Here is a 26,036-nt window from a genome sequence, read left to right as displayed (position 1 = left end):
TAGGAGTTGCTACAGGATCAAATTTCTACTTTAATCTCCATTTATTTGGTTGGTTGGTCACAGTTTGCTTTTACCGCATACAGTAAATTCAGTTAAACAGGCATTGCTGGGCAGCAGCAGAAAGGCTGACCGCTTGCGCTGTCCTGGCTGCTGCACTTGGCTGTGTGCAGGCAAATCCCTCAGAGACACATGGCAACCAGTCCTGCCCTGAGTGCCAGCGAGCAATGCTCACTACTGAAAACTTCTTGAGAACAAATTGAGGATGAAGGAGGACTAGAGAAGAGAGACAGACAGACAGAAGAATGCCTGCAGCCTTAAAACATGCTGAGAGACTCGCAAGAACAACAGAGAGACTGGGGAAAAGAGGGGACCTGCAGACAAAGCTCACTGATTTACAAAGAGATTTGTTTTAGAACCAGAGGGGACTGGACACTGCTAGTCCAAGTGCAGGAGCCAGTGGAAAATGGCTCTCCTAGGCAACAATCCAAGAGGGAAAAGCCCACCACAGAAGGGCACAGGCAGCAGCTGTGTGATACTTGCTTTGAAACCACTGCACTTAAATTTCACTCAGAAGATGTATTCTTTAACAAGTTTCTAGTTTACATGGTTTAATAAGTGATCTATTTACATGCCCTAATAAAATTTATCAGTGGCTGTCTATACATGTCTTCTGCCATGATCACTTCCAAGAAAAAGTGGTGTAGTCCCCATGAGACACTACAGCCAGCTCAGGGTTAAGTCATACTCTGAAAAATGATTTAGAGCTTTTCCTTTGTTCCAGTACACAATCTAAACCTGAAAAGATCCTTATGTTTGCTGTGAATGATTAAAAAAGTGTTCTCTTCCACATGCTTTTTCCCCTTTTGCTTGTTAAACTCACTTTGTGTATCACTGCCGTATTGAAAAAGTGGAAATCTGAGACAGTGTGGCTGCATATGGCCCTTTCCTGTGACTGACAGGTCCTTCAGCCAGGAAGACCAGGCACCACTGGCCTATTTTTACATTACCCAGTATAATTAGAGCATTTATTACGCCTGTATACCCAAGTAATTTCACTTACCGCTTATTTGGATCCTTTATCAGTAGGCCTGATAGTAATGATTTTGCATCTGCAGACAGAGTTCGAGGAAATTTTATGTCCTCCATTAGTATCAGTTCAAATAATTTCTCATGATCTTGGTTGTAGAATGGTAATCTTCCACACATCATTTCATACATGACAACTCCTAATCCCCACCAGTCCACTGCACGACCATAGTCATTATCTTCCAACACCTAAGACAGAAACCAAAACCAGCTGTAAGACATGCACTATTTCAGACACTATCATTTCACTCTATTTGATGCATCCTGATATGGATGTGTTTCCAAGAGTTTATTTTCACAGTGTGCTGCAAGGACTCCCAGAACCTGGCTCAATACATGCAACTACAGTACTGACTCACACACCTGAGCTCACTGAAATTCCAGGCATACTGTACTGCTAAAAGCAAAATATAAAATTAAGAATGACCTGCTCAAAATTATTATGACTGCATTTTCCCCTTTTCTATGCCCTCTACCACCCTATTTACAGCGTACACAGTTTTAAGAAGAGATACTTCATCTACGGGCACTACTGCCTCAAGTTAGCATTCTTCTGGGAGAAGAAGTGAAGCATCTCCTTGCTCAGTCACTTCCTCTCTCCTTACCCCACCTGTAAGAATAAAGCCTCAAATTTAGAAACATCTAAACCTCACTAAGATAAGCTTAGCTTCTTTATGATCTTTGTTTATACTAAAAGTCCTCAATACTTGTCTCCTGACAGTTTCATTAGTAGTCCAAATAGCTGAACTGCTAATGCAAAGAAATATGACAATGTTTATATGATACTATGTTTACTACGACACTATGTTTATAGGATATTATATGATCACAGAAATATGGTAACAGTTACATAATCTGTTAACACAATGCCTCCAATGTTGTGTGCCTAAAAACGACCTACTCCACAGCCCTTCTCCCAGCAGCCCCAGAGAATGGGAATAAGGAATCTAAGCAGTGTGTCTTGACCTTAATACGCCTTCATATTAAACTGTAGAAATAGAGACAATGTAACAGCAGCATACACCCACAATGAAACCATAAGCAATAAGGAAACTGAAAGCTACTGAATATATACATATATAATTCCAATTTCTATGAATTTCTAGAAGATCATACCCATAGACTCAAAAAAGATAGAACTGTTAGAAGTTAATAAATGGTAATACAGAAGGCACTACAACTGCCTGTGCCAAATTGCTTATATTTGCTGCAGAAAAATCTATTAAAGAGGGAAAAACCTTAAAACAAGAAATTAGACTTAAATAATAGTTAGAAAGATCAAAGAAATGCAACTAATACAGTTGGACTATATTTATAAAGAATTAAGTAATTCTTTATAAAGAATTGTTTCTGTATCATTAGGCAGATTCTGAAAGGCAGCACATATGACTGATTTAAAAAAAAAAAAATCAACAAACTAATCCACAGAAAACAAAATACTTTTTACAACACACAGACACATGCAATCACCAGCACCACGAGCTCACCCAGATTCAAACTGTAAGTAGACACACAGGAACAGTAATTTAGATATATAGAAGTGAAAATCTGGTGATGTGTAGTAAAGCCTTCGGGCTTTAATGAACAAGGCAACCTCTAATAGATCACAAATAACCTTTCTCCATGAGCACATTATCTTGTGATTGTCTAAGAAGTGTAAGATGGCTCCAATAATTTTCTCTGAAGCAAGAGCAGACAGAGTCCCCACCCATCTGGGGACACTGAGTGGCCGTGACTGCATCATAGGACATATGCACTACCCTAGCCAGTCCTAACGAGGGCTGTCGAGCTCGTTTATCTGACTCCCTTTTTTCTCCCCCAGTAAATCCAACACTGCTCTTAAGTATCTGGTACACGCTATTAGCAGAAATAAAATGCAATCTGATCCAGTATGGCAATTTTGACAATCCCACAGTAATTAATGCATTCATATTCCTCGTTTTCACTATCCTTAAGGATTAGTAGTAGAAACATTATGAAAAGAAGTGTATTACAAATCCCTCTTGTGTATATAAGATTAAAAAAACATAAATATTAACACATTAACACATACTATTTACAACTCTGCCAAAACACACAGATTCGTTACATCATTGATATTTCCAAATAGAGGGTGAAATTTTGGAAAGTGTAAAATACAACAAATTATCTGAAGAAGTACATATGACAAAACTAACTAAAATAACTCCCGCATTTTAAAATTAATTAAATGTTTTATGAGTTGGAGCGTATTGCAAGCTATTTGCTGCAAAACTGTATATGAAATCTATGATGCTTTTTTTTAAATCACCATTTCTTCTGCCACAGAATAAAAGCATCATATATTTTTCTGCTATATCTATTAGTACCATTACTATTTCTCCTATTTGTACAGTGAGCTACTCTTTTCTTTTGAAGCTAATAAAATATATGAAATTGCGAGGCAGTGGTAGATTCTTTTTACAAGTAAGTTGAGGTGTGGTTTGCATGTGTGATTTATAAAAGAAGGCAACGGGAAGATAAAACGTATCATTCTCAGAACAAGGCAAATCACGTGGCCAATAGCTAAAGTGAACTGTATCTGGGGCTTTACCTAATTTATGCAGGACTTTACCTAATAATAATAAAAAGTATGAGCAACCTTTTGCTGCATTCCCACAACAGCAACAAACCAGTGGTACAAAGAAAGAGCCAAATGTGATTTTTAACCTCTTTTTACATAAAATCATAAAAAAGCATAAAAGCTGGATTAACTGCCTCCCGAACCCGCATATCACCAGCCGGGTTCTCATCCCCAGCTGGCAAAACTGGCAACTCTTTATTTTTGTTTAAATACCTGGTTTACAGCCAGCCAGACAAGCAAGTGCATCAAAAGGGTTTCATTTAGGCAAAAGGAAAACAGCCTGAAAATAGGGTAAATAAAGCAAAATGCATCTCAACTTATTTTAATATAAATGTAATAAAATTGTGCATAATGCATTCACAGTAAATACACACAATTATTTTCTTTAAGTCATTTCTACTCCTCATGGTGTTAAGAAACTCCAGCATTTGTAGACTGACAAATCAATGGAAGCACTGGAGTCCAGCAGCTCCTATGACCACATCCCTACAATTAGGGCAAGCATGAGAACATGTCTACAGACACTGCCCCAGCATTACAGAATCCTTTCCAAACAGTTCTTGGATTTGAGGGATTTGCTTTTAATTACACTGAACACAGGTCAAGAAAGCTTCAACTCGGTGCTAAAATGAACATGACACACAGCTGCAGGCTTTGTACCTATGAATAATTCAATCTCTTCCTACCGTGAGGTGGATACCTGCTTTTAGAAATGCCTCCTTTGGCTGTGAGGGCTGATCCTGCTGTCCCTCCAGTGTTCGTATATCCTTGTATATGTAGGGTACCAGCCTAAGCACCTGGCCAGGCACAGACACAGTGGAAAGTCTGATCTCTCGGGCTTTGTATGCTGCCCTTAAAAGCTGCCTTTATCACATCCAATCAATCCTTGTCCCCCCCTGTAAGGGCCCACAAATCTGCCTTTAAGCGAATACACTGTCCTAACAACCCAGTCCCTTCAAGGTCACAGCAGGAAAGGCAGCAGGCCCACCAAAACCATTGTGAAGGGCACAAGCTCAATCACTCTGGTATCTGTTGTAAAGGAATACATTGATATTTTCTAGGGGTATCACACAGAAGGACACACACATAGAACTCATAAGCTACAGAAAGAGCAGCTACACTGAGTACGTACTCCAGTAAGGTGCATTTTCATGAAGTAAAGATGAAGTCATGTGTTTCTCCCACAATATTTGTTTAAATAGTCAGATCATTCAGATATATGACTTCCCTTCCTTCACCTGCTTCACACACGTAGGGTGCCAAAATCCCAAGCCACCTCGTCAAGACCTAGGTGAGCTTTTAGGAGATGAGAGCTCCAGTGCAGTGTGACTTCTTTGCATGGATAACATTTATAATCACTCATCCTTATTTTACACCTCACATCATCCCTGTAGCCAAGTGACTTCCCAGTGTTGGGCAAAGCAGGAGGTGGGCTGACTGCAGTTCAGTCTGGATGATACCATAGATCATGAAATAAAAAATGACCATCATTTTATTACTTGAGGAAATCTTACTCCATGTGTTTTTAGGGCTCTAGTTCAACAACTGGTTCTTTCAGAGGCAGTGCCAGCCTAACTCACACTCTTGATTGATTCTGTTCCATCACCACAAATTCCCTTACCTTGCCAAAACTATGCAACACACTACATCAGAGAGTAGACCAGTACTAAGAAAAAAAGGAAAAAAAGTTTCACCCTGGGTTATTTTTCACCTGAATCAAGTCTTCTGACCTAAGCCACTCAATTGCCATGTGAACAGTTGTAGTAGCACCAGTGAGAACACCACAGCAGGCAGCATCAGATGTGGGTGGCATTGCTGCAGAAAGAAATGCTTGTCAAACTCTGCCCCAAAGTTACAACGCCTCTGCCAGTTATTCCTGCACGCAGAGGCAGCTGCCACAGCCGTGCTCACTTAATGGGAAGATTAAGGGCCCGATTCTCTTCATAACCTGTATTTCTCTAAAGCACTCCAGCAGTGTAACAGGGTTCCAAAGTGGGCATAAACTCATTGCTGCACTGAAACCACTGCAGTTTTCACAGGCATCGATGCTCCTCTAAAACTTACACCTACATCTGCAGTTCGAGGGGCACAGCCTGGGTTTATATGGATGCTTTTAAAAAGGCTGCAGAGGTGCTACTGAAGTTTGTATTTTTCCAGCCTTAGACAAATATGCAAGAGGTTAAGTAACACACACACTTTCTAACAAGCACGAAACATTAGCCAGGCATCTGCTTCCAGGCATATGCAGGAACTTTAATGCTTTTATGAATGTTCTAGAGGCACTGGACAATATTATAGTTTCAGCTAAGGGAAAGCTATTTATTTACCCTAACATTTTCATTTGTATTGTGGTCAAAAGGCAACTCAACTCTTTTTTAAATTTACCGAGATAGCAGGAATAGCCAACTGTAACAAGGGAAAACAAAGTATTCTCTAGTGACTCCACTGTCTCTGCACACTTTGGGGTTTCTGGAGAGTATTATCAGCAATGACCAAGTATACGATGGGAGAGTGCTTCATACACAGAGCGAAGACCACCATGCCCTACATACAAAATAAACAATTCAGCTGACAGCCTGAACTTTGCCTTTGTGATGACTAAGACAACACAAACACACTGCAGTGATGCTAAGATCACAGTAATTCAATTGTGTCTGCCCCTCACACATAACAATTAATTTTGCTGACAAGTAACTACAGATCAGAAAAAAAAAACCCCACAACATTCTTGTATTTGCATTTATTGACCAAAAAAGTGATCTTCTAATACTGTTCCCCACTGCTGAAAAATCCAGTGTCTTAGACTCAAGAATATTAATAAAAATCATTAGTACCACTGAAAGTTTTCTCTGCTTCACCAGTGGTTGTAGATTTTAATCTTTAGGTTTATCAGTCAATACATCTCCAGGTGTCCTTTGCTTTAGGTATGTCACTCCCTTAAGAGCCTAACATACAGTTCACAGAATTTGATGTTCATTTAATTTTTATGGTGAAAACCAGTGAAAATATACCTTTTATTATCTCTTTATTTCTTCAATAGCTAAAGCTGAAAGTTTTTTGGGAGGCAGCAGCTTAAGACACATCTGCAAACTCTTATTTACAAGGGCTTGGGGCAGAGACTTAGGAAGCAGGCAATTAAATGAGTCAGCCAAACAGAAGTCAAAACAAACACATGCAGTGCTTTTACAAGATTCTGTGAAAATAAATTTTTTAGGTTAGCCAGCAGTATAACAGGTGAAGTCTGCAACCATCTTAAGTCAATGATGTATTTTTGCTTGCCTTCAGTGAAACTAGGGTTCTCTGATACTTCACTAATCACAGAATACTGGACAAGGTGTGACTACCTCAGACTCAAACTGAACTGAATGTAGAAAATCCCTTAATTCTGTTTTTACTGCATTTTCTTGAAACAAAGCATCCCTGATGCGCAGCCTCTGGAAGATTTTTGGTTACACAGCAGAAAATCACACAACCAAGAAATATACTTCCCACAGACCTCTAAACAGTAGTTAGTTGCTGTAACTTCTGGACTCTGCAAACACAGAACTTAGCAATAACCTTGAGCATGAAAGGCTTCATACAATTCATTGTCAATCTTCTACAAAGGGTTGTCAGCATTGGCTTGTATCTTTAAAAGAACAATATCAAAATATTGGTTTCGTACTTTGTGCTAGATAACCAAGGCAATTTATTGGAAAAGCAATTACATTTTTGACCTAGTTATGGTTTCTCTTAATACATTAGATATAGACTTTCTGATAGGACATTACAAATAGCTTGTTGCTCAATCAATAATTTTGACAGAACAGATGGGAAAATATTTAAACATCTAAACAAACTGTCTGCACACCTATGTTGTGAAAGAAAACTGAGAACTTGGATACACCAATGTACTGTTAATTTAAGGGGAAAAAACTGTTTTCAATTAACCTTACAGTTCAGGTGGAGTGTATGTTCCTTAAGCATTCCTGGTAACCCTTCACACATTTTAATCGCTACAGTTGTTGGTCTGCTAACAAATATTCACCCACGTACTATTCAACAAAAGTTAAAAAGTGTATTTGCTAGAACTTTCTATCAGTTGTGGTAACAACTACAACAATGAGAAAGTTTATAATCTAACACTAATGAGCAAAGGTAATATATATTTCTTTATAGAAACAGACTTTTTTCCAAATATATGAAAATCCTTCCTGCAGAAAGGTATATTTGCCAAGTATTATACAAATTTAGTTACTATAACTGTATCATGGTATGAACAGTGAAAGCACTGCTGTGTCAATAGTAAAAAAACACTTGAATGAATACTCATTGCTTTTATTATACAGAGCTGAAAAGACAACACATCAAGGTTATAGATAGCCTGGGAAATGGATACGTGAGAATTAAGTCAAGGAAGACAGTTTTCTATTACTGCTTTAATTTTCTACTACTCTAATTTTTGCAGGAAGTTTTTTCTCCATTTTGTATCTGGCTTGTACTGCTCTTTTACTTCTGGTCCTAATGCAGACTATCTTTCCAATACATTTTTGTACTAAAGATTTCCCCCATCTTACCTATTTTATTGTTATGTAACTTAAAAAAAAAAAAAAGGCAAACTAGAATTTTTTTCATTTGCTCACACACATTGTGCTGCATCAGAAATGGTACATTCTGGTGTAAACGTGAATTAAGCAAAGCCTCCTAGAGTAAAGAGCATGCAATACTAATTAATGCGTTTAACCTCCTACAAGGGACTCTGACTTCAGTAGAATTTAAAATCTAAAAAAAACAAGTTAAGCTATTGCACATGAGAAATGTATTCTAACAAAGGACTGTAAGAAGCCAGTGGCAACCCTGGCAATCAAAAAAACAAAACAAAAAACCCACCAAAAAACCAAAACAAAACAAAAACCCAAGAAAACAACCACATCACATTAAAAAGACCCCTCAAAAGTAAAAGCTATTCAATGGACAAAAAAACCCCACCAAACCATAAAGCTAAAATAACTCTGTTCTGGAACTAACAGAACAGATACCTTTCATAGAAGGTGGCAAGTAAAAGCAAAAGATGATTTCAGTCTACAGAAAGATGGCACTTGTCTCTCATAACTCTACCGTTGGAAGAAAAACTGCAGACCTGTTCATATCTGTATTAATTATCACTGCACTAGCAGTAGTCTCCATAACTTACACTGCCATAAGATGAAAGATGTGTAAGAAGTAATAAATAATGATAACACTGTGATATTTCTTTCTGGTTGCTCATTCTTCCCGAAATTATTTTGAATTTTTACCGACGTTAAACAGCATTTGTTCAGCTTTTGTTTATGCTTCATTACTCTTGGAAAAACTAAAGGCTTTTGCTGAGACGGAAATAATGTTTGCATTGGTTAAATGAAAATTAATGAAAAAAGTTTCAAGCATGTTATTGAGACAGTCTTTGTAAGAACTGAAATACTTATTTGTTTTACAAAAAAAGTGGTTTTTATTAGAAAATTGCTCTCTGCTTTAAAGTTCTGGTTTGAATACAACAGTTTATTTATGGGCAGTGTGGAGCTGCTCTGTTTTCTAGTGTTTTGTTTGTTTTATTATTTTTGCATATTTGTTACATCTTTCCCCTTGAGAAGTCTGATACCGCATGTGGACAATTAGTTTTTGTGTCTGGTGAGATTAACCAGATTGCATGAAAATCTGAATTCTTGTTACATCATTTGTTATCTGGCTTCAGAAGAAAGTCTAACTCTTGTGCTAATTTATCTGTTGTTGCAGCAACTCTTCTGTATGTATAAATGAGCAATGCTTTCATACCCCCATCTAAATGCTACCCATCTTTTGACCTTGATACTGGCTATTGCCAATAAATTATGTGCTGCTCTGGATACCCTGCCTTGTCCACATTCCATCATGTTCATCTCGAGGGCCCACTGGCAATGCCAAGTTGACAAAAATGCCCAAATTCAAATCACTAGCATTTTTGATGACTTAGGAGCATAAGATGACACAATGTGATCCACTAAAATATAGTAAGTGATAACAAAACAGAAAAAAGACCACAGTTGAATTTTCATGAGGTGCTAGCATTTCAAAATAAAACAACTTTTTGCATTTCCATTTCCTTTCAACATCAAAGTATAATTTGGTACTTGGAATTCTAGTCTAAAGAGAAAATACCATATTGTGAATCTCCCATAAATCAGAAGGGAAAATATTTTCAGGCATAGATGCTATTCCTCCTCAACCCCCCACTCCAGTCCTAACCCAGAAGTAAAATATAGCCAAATACACAACAGACAGCTGTTCAAGAGCACAGGCCAACACTAAACCACATTTCCACAGGTAACATAAATTCCATTGTGCCTCTGCTAAGAATCAGATTATGCATGAAGCATCTAGGTAAACAGAGAGTAAATAAAGTTGAACTATCCTTTTGAAGCCAAAAGAAAATTAGTTAAGCAAAGCACAACAACATAACTACAGTGTTTGGGTACTGAGCAAACTAGCTATACCTTCAGGAAAATGAGTACAAGTTATCAGAAGTTGGGGCTTTTTGGCTTTAAGCAAAAGCCAACAACCAAAAGCAAAGAATTCTGCCTCACCAGGAAGCAGTAATGTCTCATACTATAGGTTAAGACAAACACCTACTCAAACATAAAAAAAAAATAATTATGGCACCAGTGTTAGTAGAAAACCTAGCAATTAAATATTCATTAGATACTTTTTATTTTATGGAATAAAATACATCTCATCATTGAGTTTTTTTAAAAGTAATCTTTCTTTGTTTATATAACTCAATAAATATGAATGCTAAGACTCCATTAAACTAATGCAAATGAATAAGCATATCTCATAGTAGAGTAGGTCCTTGGATGTGGTGATCCACACACAAAAGATGACATTTTTTGTTGATTGTACCTTCTCTACTTACTGAGCTTTACATTTGCTTGCATGACAAAGAGTCAATGCTGCCTGTTACAGGTTAGCTCCAGTCATACGGGTATCCCCTTTACACACATAATGTATTTACCATTGTAGTAAGAGGGTTAAAATCTTTCTTGTGACATCAGAAGAAAAGTATTATCACAACCTGCAACACTGCCAATATGTTACGTTAAAGAATGACCCTTTTGACAGCATTCTTTGAGCATGGAACACAATTCATTTGAATGCATTATTTTAAAAGGAAGAAAGAATACAACTACCACATTTCCAAGTCTCTGGCTGATAAAAACTAATGTTCTACCCTTGGACAAAAGAACACTATATAACATACTTTCCTAAATGTACACTCACAGGTTCCATTTCTTTTTATCAGTGAAGTTTTTTTGGGTGGTTTTGGGGTTTGGTTTTGGGGATTTTTTGGGCGGGGGGTGGGAGGCGCACACTCTATTTTGTTCATTCTAACTTGGCGATCAAAGAATTTTTATTTTTACACTATTACAGAAGTGCATTTTTCTAGGTTTCCAAAACCACCTTATTCAACCTTCCCCATCTGTCACCATCTGCTTCTTTTTAGCATGTACTTTTTGTGTGATCACATAAGCATGTGAAAAATAACTAACATTCAGATGATTGTCTGCTGGTACATTTGAGGACTGGGCATAATAAAAGTGAACTGCCAAAACGTACTTAACACTTCTAATTTTGTTGGGTCTTGCATGTAAGCTACATTTGATTTTCAAACTGTTTTACAGTTGGAAAGTTGATCAGGTACTCTAACTCAACAGTAAAACTGAGACTACATAATTAGCTCAGCACTAAAAAGACTATATTCAAAGGGAAGAACAAAACCCAGAAATACATCCACACGAGTTCACACATCCATCTTGACTGAGTCTGTCTGCACAATGTCGCCTGAGGCACAGGATAAGATGCTACAAGCAGCCTACTTCTGGACAGTCACAGCCTGTGTCTTCTCTCCAACCTACCACAGGACAAGGAATAAAGGACTCTTATAATTACAAGGGTGTATGAAATCTCATGGAAATGCTGGAGAAGCAAAGACACTAACCCAATGGTAGAAATGCATAGAAATGTAATGCAATTCCTTAACAATGCAGCAGATACTGCTTCTAGGTGCAAAGTAACTGGAAATTGCCATCAAGGCACAAAAGCTGAATGGTGGAGGTATCTGTTTCCAGAATTCTATCATGCTTCAGCACAGCACTTCTGCTCATAAATGCACTTCTTCATACAGTTTTAACGTGAAAAGAACAAAACAAGTCAAAAGCTAGAGAGACAAATCTACCTCCCACCCTCCAAAAATACGTTAACCTCACTCTAAGAGAATTTCGTATACGAAATTCTTTCTGTCTTGTTAGAGCACCACTACAGGTCTCTTAGGTCTTCAGCAAAACCACTATGAACCAGAATACTGATATGTTTATACCAACACAGACAATTTGGTGGAATGTCTCATTATCCTTTCTCTAAAAAAAGAATTAAGAGAAGTGAAGAAAATAAAAAGAAGCCCAATACAACAGCAACTACCTCTTCCCCTAAAGAAACCCAAAAAGCCACTGACAATCAATCTTCATTAATGCTCACCAGAGGTAACCAAATATGAGCGAGAACTCGCTCTCTAGAGCGTGATAGAAGACCAAGCCTAACAAAGTTTCTTTCCCACAGTCTCTCTTTACAGTATTGTTCCAACTCTTAGAAGTTCACACTGGTCTTAAAGCCTTGTGAATGCAGATGCCATCTAGCAACATATTAACAGCTGCTTGCCCTTAATACGTGCCATTTTCCACAAATTCCACAAAGAAAAAAAAAAAGAAAGAAAAAAAAGAAAAAATAAAAAAGAGAGAAAAACGGAAAGAGAGAAAAACGGAAAGAGAGAAAAACGGAAAGAGAGAAAAACGGAAAGAGAGAAAAACGGAAAGAGAGAAAAACGGAAAGAGAGAAAAACGGAAAGAGAGAAAAACGGAAAGAGAGAAAAACGGAAAGAGAGAAAAACGGAAAGAGAGAAAAACGGAAAGAGAGAAAAACGGAAAGAGAGAAAAACGGAAAGAGAGAAAAACAGAAAGAGAGAAAAAGAAAAACAGAAAGAGAGAAAAAGAAAAACAGAAAGAGAGAAAAAGAAAAACGAAGAGAGAAAAAAGAAAGAAGAGAAGAAAAAAGGCAGCCTTGGCTGTATTACCCATGCAACTTCATTTTCTCTGTAGTATAACATGCTGGTCTTTTTACATCCTCACCTTAGCTAATCTCTCTCAATTGGCCTGCCTCAGTTTATCTACGATGTTGGCTATTTCCATCAAGTGCTTTGCAAACAAGCACCTTCATGCTCTTCCCCACACCTGAAGCTCTTCTGTAACATTCACACTGCAACTTCTATCTGAATTAAAATCCCTGTTTAAAACACTGTTTGCTATGATGCCTGCAGAAACTTCAATTTCCATGCTAGCTTGTCTCAGCGCATTTCAGTGGTTCCATCTCTGCCTATGTATCACTGAGTTTCAACTCTTATCAGATGAGCTATGTGGCAGATCATCATATTCTCAGTCCAAAAATTTACCAGACTGCCTTTGGCAAATATTCTGATCCAATGTAAGCAAGTGTTTAAAGAATGAAATAAATGTACAGCTGCACCAGTGACAAAATGCTTTTTTCTGCCTCTACCGCAACATTTTATAACCTGCATATACCACAACATTCTTAGAAAATTCAACTTCATTATCTGTAAACATGAAAAAAATGTTTTTTCTTATTATAACCGTGCCTGCAGTACAGGGTACCATGCTTGCCCTTGCTGAAATTCAGCCACTGAACTTCGACGACCAAGTTCTAGATTTTCGGTCACCCCTACATCAAAGCCGTATCCTTCCCAAAAAGAAAAGCTGTAAGTAAGAAATTAAGTGAAAAGTGAGGAAAGACAGCAGTTGCTTCTTGATAAAAGAGTTTTACTTTTCATTTACCTGAGATAAAACTCAGGGAAATAACTGATTACACATGATCTCTCTCACTCCCATTTCTAAAAGAAAGATCACCAAAAAAAAATACAGCCAAACAAGCATTATGTAACTGATCTTAGTATCCCCTTCATCTGGTCTCCTTTTAAAATAAGTTACAAGACATGCAGATCTTCTCATGCCTATGGACAAAGGCTATGAATCTACTCCGGTCTTATTTATTGTCACATACCTTTAAGTGATAGTAACTGCATAAAATATATTGAAATGGTCTTGCTATTTATTTTTTTTTTAAATAAAAGACTACTGTTCTTATAGGAATGCATTCATCCATCTAGTCTGTACTTTTAGGCTAATAAAACTTAATGAGGTCCTACCATTTTCCCTGTTATTAGAATACACCTAAATATCATTGATGATCTACATCTAAGAAAAGTCATTTGAATGATCATCCATTAAGTCCTTTACAGATTTGTTCAACGCCAAAACACCTTCTCTCCTGTTATTGAAAAGATTAAAAGCTTCAAAATTAATTTCTGGTATTTTAACTTGTATCTACCGTGACACCAAAACCTAGCACCATAGTGCATGCCCTACTATAACTAAGACTGTGCAGTTAGTCCTAAGAACTTGAACTGAAGAGAGCCAGAAACTGCAATCTTAGGTAAGAAATTACCCTTATAAATGATCAGAGCTGCAAGAACTTTTATTTCTCTGCCCAAGTAGCTTCATTTCCTGAATGTTCTATTAAAGAAAGTCTGTAGAGGTCTGTACCTTTATTAGCAGGCCTTTGATCCTTGACAATCAACTGAAAACTATCAAAATCCAAACTGCTTTTAAATGGCTCACAGGTATATTTACAAGTACAAGTACTTTCTCAGTTTTACTCTTTCTTTATTAGGCAAGTCATACTATCTGGAAAAGACATATGGTCCTGTCCTGCCTTTGCCACTGCAAAACTGCAAAAGAAACATTTTGTGGGGTTTTTTCTGAAAAAAAATCAAGAATACATCTGTGTTTCCTAAATGGGATCACAATTCATCTTTTTCTCATTGGTTCTATGTTTATTCTCTGACACCACAATGATCTCCGATGTGACAGCTTAACTTTGAAGGATAACAATAGAAACAGACTCCTAAGAAACAGTCTCTTCTTCCTGAAGAACTACTAAGGAATGAGAAATTATAAAATATTCTATACCTTTCAAATGGGAAATACCACAGATTCTTAGAGCAGAGGGAATTATTAAGTAGTACCAGTACACTTGCACCAAAAAAGAAAAAAAAAAGGCTTGCATTAGTTCCACTGCAGATGATAAAGGAATTTCACTATTTGTCAGATAACCAAATTATTCTTAAAAGACTATATAATTTCACAAATAAAAAGTTACTCATTCTTCAGTAATTGTGACAAAAATGTACATCTGTACTGTAAACATGCATAAGCCCTGTTATTTGACAGTGGCAACTATTTTCTTCCCAGAGGACATAGTCATACCCTACCATCTTTTATGCTTCGCACGTAACTATGTAAGACAAGCACAGTCAATGCTATTTCAGTTTTCTTTAAACCGTAGAATACTGGCGTTGGATAACAGGGAAGGACTAGGAGAGGAACTACAGGAAGGGAATGTACCTGTAGACCACCTAGCTGGAAGCCCTGCACACCCCTGTAACAGAACAGTGCTTGGTGAAGCTACGCATAAAATTCCAGGTGAGGGCCATGAAAAATAAATCAGCGATGGTCCAGAGAAGTAATTCTAGTGCCAAAGATGAAAATTGGCTCCAACCTGGCAATCTCATTACATTTTTTTCCTGTGGCCCACCATCCATCTTATCTTCTCATGGACAGGGGCATTTTTCTGGATCTGCCAGGTATCAGCACAGTCAGTCTCAGGTCCTGTATGAAAGGTCAGGCCCTATCAATGTGAGATGATAGGTTCAGTGAGACTATCAATGTGAGCCTTTTCAACAGAAGGTGGGAAGGACTACTTTGATCTCAGAAACATATGGTTTGCGGGGAAAATGCAGCAACAGCTATGCTTATTTTCTGATTAAGAGTAATTCTGAAATCACGTTGGGAAATAATTCTGTATGGATCCATAAGGACACCTTCACCTGAGAGAATATCAAGCAAGGAGGAAATCCACCTTACCCTGGCTTAGCTACTTCCCTGTTTTCCTGTTGGAAACAACTGCAATCTAGTTTTTGCAAAAAACTGGAATAGCGAGCAGGACTCTATGCCTCAAACAATGGTCCAAAAAGCATTTGGAGAACCAAGCTGAAGTTCTTGTTTGAAACTGAATCCACAACACTGAATTAATACAAAAGAAAATATTAAGTCAGTTCTCAGGCTAGGTATAGATTCCTGCCAATGCAAGGTTCCTGGGTCAACTGCTTGCTGGCTGGTAGACAGCAACCTCAGGCTACCCCTGAGTGTTACCACAGTACACTGTCCTAGTGTCCTCTACCACCAGCCAACAAGTACATGAGAAACTGAACCAAAAGGCCTGCAGAAGGGATGCACCCATCACAACTGACCTAGATGAAAGAGGAGGATGCAAGGGTATTATTAAAAGGACAGATGCTGAATGGATTTCTCCACATAACTGGAGAGTAACTTGCTTCTAAAGAAAGGCTAAAAGGTATCTGCCTTTACACTTACCACACCCAGGCAAAACATAAGTATATGCTGCCATTTGTCTTGGGATAAACAAGCAGGAATTCACGCTGGTAACAGGATTAAAGTCCAGCTGTAACATTAGGTTCTCGTGATCTGCAACTTGTCAAAAGGGAGTAAGTCTTTGGCATCTGGTAATGATTTCTGTGGCCTGAACTGCAACAAGAAGTAATTTTTGCACATTCATTCTCTGACACATGCACATGAATAGACTGGAGGACCCAGTCTCTTGATGGTCCCTTTATCAGTCAGCTGTCCCAGCTATAAAAATAGATACAATTGTCTCAGGTGAGCAACTACCCAGCCAATGCACTGCTCAACACTACTGTAGCAGCAGAGAGTACGAAGGGAAGTTTATTTTTTGCAATGGTGTCCATATACTGCTGACTTCACTCTTTTAAATAAGAATGTGTGGCTAAAGGTGTCGAGTCTTCTTACACTGTATCAGTAACCTGTCTAGGTTGCTTGTTCTAAACCCTTTATGCCTGAGGTAAAAGGGAATGAATTCTGTGGTTCCCAGGGTTAATAAAGAGTCAATGTCCTTCAAGACAGATTTGTACAGGGTGGGTCTTCAAAAATACTCAAAATGGGAGGTGGTGGAGAGGAGTCGGACTGCTAGAGAACAGAAAGGCAAACTGGATCAAGTAGCTTGTGGTAAGTGCCTAAAACCCAGAATGATCCCTTGCCAAGTTTGCTGGAAAAGAGCTAACATGTTTCGAAAAGTGAGAGATGGAGAAGCAGGTGAAAGCAACTGAACTTTTTGTACTCTTTGAGAATGTTTTCAAGACTGCTATCAAGAAGACAATGAGGCTGTAAGAGCTGGCAATGACACCTGTAGTCTATGCCAGTGATGACAGTATCATCCCTTGTGTTCTTGTTGCTGGAGCAGATTCTGGGTGTGGAACACAAGAGAAGTGGCCACTGTACCAAGCCAAACAGGCAGATCTGCAACTTCTTCCAAGTAGCCATAGAAGATTCAAAGCAGGGTAAGAATAGTTCTGGAATCCTTAAATGAAGATAACTGCTGAGTGCCCTTGCACTAAACACAAAGGACATGTCAGAAATTGCCAAACAGGATAGCAACAATCTGCATCCAAGTCTTCCTTGGAATCTTTGGGGTGGGATTCTGCAAAGGAGACCAGGCATCAGTGAGTTTGTCTTCATAGCTAAAGCAGCTGGTGACCCACCAAACAGTTGCAATGAACACATTTAACCAACCAAAATTACTTAGGAACTTCAAACCCGCAGTGTGAGAGCATGACTGCTCAGATTCCTCTTCACTGTTGAAAGAATCAAGGAAGATGGAACCAGATGGAGGAAGAGAAAGTTAGTGGCTCCTAATACTGATGTCTCTTTTATAGCTGGAGAAAAAGAATGTATCAAAAGATCTTGCTACGATCAAAAATGGTTTCATTAACTCTACATACCACACTAACTTATAACCAACTATTAGCAGTTTCAGTTTCCTCCGTGAGTGCAAATTGGAGGAGACTTCAAATTCGCTTTAAAAGATTTAGAAAGACCCTCAAACCTGCAAACCTGACCATCCTAAAATCATTTCCAGCTAACAGTATCCAGAAGATGATGTGTACCAGTTTCCTTGATGTCCCTTAATTGTAAGGTTCAGAATAGAAAATGAAAGGCAATCTAAACTTGCTTGTTGAAATAGGCTCCATGGCTTGTTGGTGCCACTCAGGATTCAATACTCCTGAAAACAAGAAGGTAAAGAGCTATGATGAATCAGTGCCTCCTCACCGCCTCCCTTCAAACGAAGGCACATTCTTCTTCAAAGTCGATACGTACTAGAGACTTTCTGGTGGTGCTGAGTTGCTGCAAAAAGTGGGGAATCCCTTGAAGAATCCTTCTTAAAACAAATGGTAGGACTGAAGGGCCTTGTAAAGCCCTTTAGGTTTACTAGAAAGTTGTCTCAGTATCAGGTGTGCATTTTATCAATTAGCAATCTTGAATGCTGACAAGAATGGAAATAAGGGCTAATTCAGCATCTACAGAACCCTCGGCATTAAGTAAAAAAATAATGCTGTCTCACATCAATACTGGAGTTGCGTTTGGCAGCCCTACGGTAGAGGCAGAACGACATTTCTGAGCACCACAGTGAGTCCTGTTGACTGAAGCCAGGCAGGACAAAAACACAACTTTGAGACTGCTTCCCTTGCCTTTTTTTCAGTAGGCATCAGTGGCAGAGATGTCACCACTAATACTGGAGCAGATCATTTGGGTGACTTGAGCTTCCGCAACAGATTCTCAGGTGGCCAAACCAGACCTGCGAAGGGAACCAAAACAATGTCCCGCGTCCATCTTTTTATCAGTCCTCGAGAAGTGTGATGTTTAGCACTCCGAGTGCTAGCTAATGGTAAAGATGGGGTGGCATACTTTGGGATGCCACTTCTGCTTACATACTAGGGAACAGCTAAGTTTTGGTGCCCACCTCAACCAGTTCTGAGGTGGATATATTCAACTGTTTTCAGCAGAAATATCTAAAATCTCAACTCCCTCTCCCCACAACTGGGGAGTTCGAATAAAACCCAGCAAACTCAGTACCTTCCTATTCCCCCTCGCCTCCACTGAGGCTATATAAACACTACTTATACAGCTCAGTTAAGCAAGATCATATGTTCCAAGTGACAGACAGATGGAAGATTATTTTTGAAGAAATCATCAGAAGATAAAAACTTTCACAGAGGAAGGCAAACATGAGAAGGAAAATGCACGTTAGAGGCCTTTTTAAACACTAAGAGCACAGCATCAATATACATTCAATCACCACAAAGAACAGTAACACATACAATTCTGAATAACAACTGTATAGTACTATCAAGCAGACTGACATTTCTTTACTACAATGAACAGTTTCCAGCATACAAACATCACAGTCCAAAATGAAATGAAAAATAAACATTTTATACTATTACAAGAATATATTCTAAATCATACCTCAGGTGCCAGGTATTCTGGAGTACCACAGAATGTTTTCATAGTTGCTGCGTCTGTGATTCCTTCTTTGCAAAGTCCAAAATCTGTAATTTTTATGTGTCCATCTTTATCCAACATTAGATTTTCTAACTGTGCATTGGGGAAAAAAATGTTCTCTTAGTATTTCTTAACAGGACAGGCTGATGCATTACATCAATTTTGTAAAAAAGGATACAGAGTTATTGCTTGCAATAGAATGTAACTTGTTTGTAATTTTAAAAAAAATTACAGCATCTATTATATTACAGCATCTATTACATTACAGCATTTAACAGTGTTTACTGTTATACAATGTAAATAATTATTTGATACTTTAATACAGTTTACAACAGTAAATCCCAGGTCAATCAAAGTGTGACCTTTCATTCTGAAGTTTGACAAGTTTGGCGCATCTTCCATTAAACAAAAGCAAAATATTTTTCTAAATATTCTCAAGATATAGTCAAGTAATTCAAGGTTACAACCATGGCTGTCATTTGGCAAGACTTCATACATTTCCTTTGCTGTAATGTGACCTTCATTTATCAAGATGCGTTTTACTTACTATACTGTCATGAAAGAGTTAGTATATATCGGTAAATCCTTAAAAACATCTGCATCTTCCACAACCTTTTTGATAACAGACAAAAGTGGGGGTAGAGAGGCTACTGATAAAAACAAAACCCTGAGGTAAATTAAATTCCTCCTTGTACACTTTCAAAGGACACTGTTCTTGAATTGTTTATGTGTACCTCCGCATGTTTTGCATTGTTTTTTAAATACATGATTCTTGCTTTGAAACGTGAAAACAGAATATAGCCAGTTAAGAAGTATTTAAAGAACAGGAATAAAAACTACTGCAGAATTTACTGTGGACTATCTCAAACATCACAGCTAACATCACTTTCCCAAAAGCTTTTTATCAGCAATGCTTTAAATACAGATAGAACTAAAACCAAGTAAAACATATTTCTGAACAACTTTTCTCAACAGAAAAAGGGGTTTTTTTCTAATTATAAGGTGTGTAGTGAAAATACCAACAAAGAATGATCATAGCCCTGTCTTCCTAAGTCTGCATAAAGCCCGAAATACAATTCAAAGGTATATGTTTCCTGTTGAGTCTAACAATATCATACAAAGAAGACGTAAAGTAGATGACACCAGCAACAGAAGATTAATGACACCAAATGTGTCTTTCCTTATTTAGAATTTAAATCAAAAATCATGACCTATCATTCCTTGACCAGACAATTCCATATTTTTCCAAGATGTCACAGAATTTCATGTTACTGCAACAGTTTCTGCTACAAACAGGTTACCCAGTATTTTGTTTTCTGTCTGCCCCCCTGAGCAGAACTTGCCTACCATTGCCTCCTTCTCCTTGGTTCCTGTACAAAGAAGTCCATGAATGAACTCCACTAGGGCGCACGTATTATGGGAAAGCACAATTTCCCATACAAGAAATTAAAGGCTTGTCACAAAAATAAAATAGTCTCATCATGGAATTTAGAGATTCCTCCCTCATAAGTTAGAAAATATTCCTATTGAAAGTAGTTATTTTCCATAGAGCATGGTCATACTGTGTCACAGAGTTGCTGGAACTTCAGGCAACAGAGGATACACAACTGTATACGCAGGTAAATCTAAGACAAACTACTTTCCAATATTATAAATCTTTCCCAAGATACAAAAAACAAAACAATTTTTAATTTAAGGCTGAAATTCTTTTCCTATTGAAGTATTCTGAATTGTTTTAAATGTTTTCAAATCGTACAAGAACATAACTCTTTGGTGAGATAAACAGAATGCAGTCACATTGTCCCAATTCCCCATTTCTCTTGTTTGGGGACATAGAGAATTATATCTGAGATTTGTGTTGAAATCCAAGTTATAAGTAATGGGGAAAAAAAAAAAAGGATCAGAAGTTTACATCTCCTTCAAGTGCTATTACTAAGGTATGCTGTTTCTTTTTTTAATCAAGTTAAAGTCAAGTAATGCACCCATCTATAGATTACTGTATCAAACAGCTTCCTTCAGCACACACAGAACTTTAAACTGAACACAGATTTTTTTCCCCATTAACTCTGAATAGTGCAACTTTATAATTACTTTGTGTTTGTCCCAATAGTCTCTGCAAAAACAAAAATTTGATTACTTTTTCTTTTTTCTTTTTTACCTTGAGATCACGGTACACAATCTTCCCAGAATGCAGATAGTCCAGGGCAGAGACAATTTCTGCACCATAGAAGCGTGTGCGGTCCTCTGAGAACACCCGCTCTCTCGACAAATGGAAAAACAGCTGCAGGGTAAACAGCAGGGACAGGATTGTAATAATTACTGATTTAGTGGGGGAAATTAACACAAACATAAAACACCTCTCATCACCATATTGTGATGATAGATAGTGTACTCTCAGTGGACACTCGGCACTCTTAGACAGCAGCTGGCTTATCTTTTCCAGGTTTCCAAAGGGAGAAAGCGAGCTGTTAAATCAGCGTTTTAATCAATATACCAATCTTGTTTAAGGCATTCTGCTTGCTACTCATTTAACCTTCAGTTACCAGAGGAGAAAAAAAAAAGGTATGCAGCAGCATCACTCTGTATTTCTCCCTCCACCACTTCCTTGGATTTTTATTTTAAGCCACTGAGAAATATCACTAAAATACCCAGATTCTGGTTCTGCCTTAAGTTCTCCAGTAATTTATTAACTTTATTTTGATCTGAAAAAAGTCTAGTTCTTCAGTAGACTTCAACTGAACAGGTGAACTGGCATTTTACAACAACAGCACATTCAGAATGCTAGCAATATCACAGTCAGTAGAAAAAGCAAACCAGCAACTGCTTAGGGCTTATAAAAACAAATCTATGTATTTAGTGTATTTCTTTGATACAATGTAAACATTTCTTTGGGGGTTTTGTCTCTTCTTTAATACTTTATAAGTAACAGCACTTTGCAGACACATTTCCAACTGAAGTCTTCCAGTGAAAAATATTAGTCATTACGTATTGCCAGTAACTTCAGCTGCAATGAAAAAGCATAAGGTGAAGTTCTGTAAGGTTGTCAGCATCTTATTGGATAAAACATCACCCTCAAAACCTGGGACAACACCTAAAAAAGCAGAATTTGGCTATTTAATTCAAATGCTCTCTAAAATGGCTGGTCTTATTTACTGTGTTAAGCAAGCTTGGAGAAGTCCTCAAGCAAAGATTAGTGAGTATGTTTCTGTATTCTACTTAAGACCAAATGGGCTGCCTGCCTTACTCCTTCAAGTTACGATGTTTTTGGTTTTACCACAAGAGCTAACAATCAACAAAACAGAAATACAGAAAATGTGATCATTTATAAATTAAATCTAGACAAGGAAATCCATAACAACAATGTGGGGTTTTTTTATTTTCACTGCTAAAATATCAAGTAGGTGAGAATTCTGAAATGCAGAGTAGGCACAAAAAAAACCCCAAAACCAACCAACCAAAAAACCAATAATGTACCTAATCTGTCATTACCATATCCTACTTTACACCTGTAGGACATCTACACTGCTCACACAGCACAGAACAGTGTAAGAATTACTGCAGCTATTTTCAGTGTGTGGACTTTTCAAAATGTAATTAAAAAGTCAATCCTATAAGCAACTAGAAGTCAACTTCTTTCCTGACAGTTGTGCTTCAAAAAAATATTTATTACTTTCTTCTGAACCTAAACAAACTTCCCACTAATCTAAGCCTTTTGGCAGCATGTATTTGTATAAGCAGAGACTTTACAGAAAACAGAAACTGCAGTATGATTTAAAGAGAATATTTCCTTTTTGTTCATTGTATTTGCATTCCCCTTTCAATTTGTTTTTGAATTCTCAAGACACCCTGTATAAAAAATGGAATACCTACAAGACAAGGAGGATCATTATTTTGTAGGTATTTCAATTGCTCCTGCTGCTCGTTTCCCTGTTTAAGCGCCAGTCCCTGATGGTGGTATCAGCCCTCCCTGTAGTAACCTGCTTTCTGTACTGACAACTGCTTAATTGCCAACACAAACAGAAGAACCATACAGACTAAGCAACTAAGCCTGCCTTCATGAAGTGCCTCACGTATTATAAAACTGGGAAAAGAATAAATAAATTCCTCAATTTGTGGGGTCTTTTCCACACATTTTGGCAAGATCTAAATAGGAAACAAACATCGCTAAGTAGATCTTCATCCAAATAAAGCAAAATACAAAATTAACGTAATTTACGCATTTATGTCTGTTTTGTGGTCTCTTTCATAAATAATGAGCTAACGTCACTCATTTTTAAGAGTTTTATTTATTTTGATGGACTCAAAGTAATTCAAAATAAAGGCCAGCTTTCAGATCACTTTCTGAGGTGTACAAATAGTAAACACATTCCAAAAATGTATAATATAACCGCCAGTTAGCCCTACATTCATATCTATGCAAAAGGACTAGTGCAATTTTCTTTATGAAAGAAACTAATCCAGGAGCTGAGCAGAAAAGTCTTAGAAAATTCTAAAACCTCAGGATACCTGTCAGCAACAGATACATTATTTTCTGTAAAAAAAAGTGTCCCAATTAGAATCTGAGAGTTGATAACCCAACAAGTTAACAAAACAAAAATTTATTTTCTTTAGTGTTTATTTCCAACAAAATATTCTTGATATTAATTCAAAATACTAACTTCAAAGTAAAATGACCAGCTAGAAACAACTAGCAACAGTTCTGTTTGCCAAAGAGACTAAGAGTTCCCAAGTCAATTTATTTTAATGTTATATATGACACTACAGTCACTCTTTGTAAGCATTCTTCATATTATTATAGCACCTAACAGAGTTGTCATCAAACCATACGTGCTAGGTTTGAATGAAGAATGTACATTTAGATATAAAAATGCATGTTAAAAGTGGATTCATACACTCAGATACATGCTAAAGATATTAAAGCAAATTTTAAAATTATAATAGAAAATTGTAATTCAGTGAGATTACAGCATTATTTTCAGATAATGATTTAGTTGGTTCACTATTCTGGAATAATTGTGCCACTAGGCTCTATTTAAAATTGTCAGAACATGAAGATTAGATTTATTAAGTCAGAGAAAGAAAAGAAGAAATCTGATGGAAGGTTATGAAAAAAGCTTCCAACATTTGCACTATTTATTGATTTACAGTTATTAAATATGTGCTATAAAGCCATTGGAATTGCAATAGAAATAGCTTTGGCACAAAGAAAGCCATTTTGCACATAACATTTTTGATGGCATACATGAGGGTGCTATAGTTACAGTGAGGACTGGAGCTATAAATTTCATGGTATGTCTTTATTTAAAAACTGAACAATGTTGCCATGGGGTTTTTTCCTGATAAAAAATTTTAATAGAAAAATTTTAACAAATACAAACAAAGATCAAGCATAAAAGTATATTCAACTGCAGATCCAAGCATGCCAAATATATAAAAGACACAATCTTATATCAACCAATATGTTAAACTTCTACACGTGCTCGTAACCTATTTAGCATGTAGAAAGTTGTATGACTGTTGTATATTGGGTTTGCTCAGCTCTGCAGTTAAACACATTTTATATTTGACGACTCTTTTGCAGAGCATTTGCAGAAGCAGCCTTGAAATTTTGAATTATTTGTTTATTGATTCAGACTGCTTCTAGGCACATTCTATACCCAAAGAAATATAGCACACTTATCTTGGACTATCATAATTTTAGGCTAACGAACATTCTCTCATTTACTTAGAGTTTAGGAAAACAAAAGAAAACAAAACAGGATACAACCGAGATAAAAACGACAAAGCTTACAACAATATTCAGTTATTTTTCATTAGGTAGGTTGTAAATGCTGTCTTTTTTTTCTAGACAGTAATAGCACTTTTTCAATTACAACAAACCATTTAGTTCTCTCTTGCCTAATGAATTGAAGTAAGAGCTGTGGAAAGAAAAATGCCAAGCGGAGCAGAGATTCAGAATTCTGTTGTGGAGAAACCATCTGAACAAATTTTAGAGTCTAATTTTATTATACAGATAATTACCAATTAAGTTTGTCACAAAGTACAGAATTTTGAATTATCCTGAAAGTGCAAAGCAAGGAAGTTAATCAACTTATTAGTCAGCTGAATCAGTGTACTCTGCAGAGTAATATATGTAATAGATTTCATTGCTAAAGCTTTTCAACCTTTAAAGCAAAATACTGGAAATAAAAAATGGGAAACATACAGTCCAAAAGTATTCCCCAACAATAAAGAGCCATTCTTAGAGTATCATTTTTTATACCGCAGTTTATACCATTCTGTGTGGCCTGGAAGTTAGGGGAACACTGTAATGTACTACTAATATACTGCAATCACATAATACTCCAAATTACATGGGTTACAAAAGGAAGAGTAGGCAAATCAATACTAGCAGGGAAACCATCAATACAGCCTTACACATTTTTTTCAAAATGTTGATAGGAAAAGGACAGCAAAAACAAGTACAAAAATGAAAGGGTTTTCTTTTCTTTAAAGTGTTAGTCTGTAAGTACTGATAGTTTTACTTAGTTAAAAAATATTTACATAAATATTCTATATTTTGAATTAAAGAAGACAATTTATCATGCAATACTGCATGTACTTTTTACCACACACTCATAAAATATGCCATTTTAAAGTCTTGATAATGGAATTTGGTCATCTCACCTAAGCCAGTTGAAGATTTTTTTCTAAAATCAAATTCCAATGTCTTAATGCTACTTTGATGTAATTCCTTCAGTGTAACAAAGGTATTGAGAAGTAATCACAATGTTAGAAGTATCCTTCTAGCTCTA

The 26,036-nt window shown here is 37.0% G+C and overlaps 1 protein-coding gene across 1 annotated transcript in view; it reads right to left on the bottom strand.

Annotated features, from left to right (window-relative positions):
- Positions 1–26,036, bottom strand: part of AKT3 (AKT serine/threonine kinase 3) — a 71,559-nt gene that overhangs the window by 15,425 nt on the left and 30,098 nt on the right. The window contains exons 8-10 of the mRNA XM_059832285.1: positions 21,401–21,523; positions 19,207–19,335; positions 1,061–1,275 (exon numbers count right to left, since the gene is read on the bottom strand). Of these exons, the coding sequence (XP_059688268.1) occupies positions 1,061–1,275; positions 19,207–19,335; positions 21,401–21,523 (467 nt within the window). The remainder of the gene's footprint in view (positions 1–1,060; positions 1,276–19,206; positions 19,336–21,400; positions 21,524–26,036) is intronic.

Source organism: Gavia stellata, chromosome 2 (genome assembly GCF_030936135.1).
Source record: "Gavia stellata isolate bGavSte3 chromosome 2, bGavSte3.hap2, whole genome shotgun sequence".
NCBI lineage: Eukaryota > Metazoa > Chordata > Aves > Gaviiformes > Gaviidae > Gavia > Gavia stellata.
The sequence above is the reverse complement of the archived record's forward strand: the minus strand, read 5'-3'. Positions and strand labels throughout refer to the sequence as shown.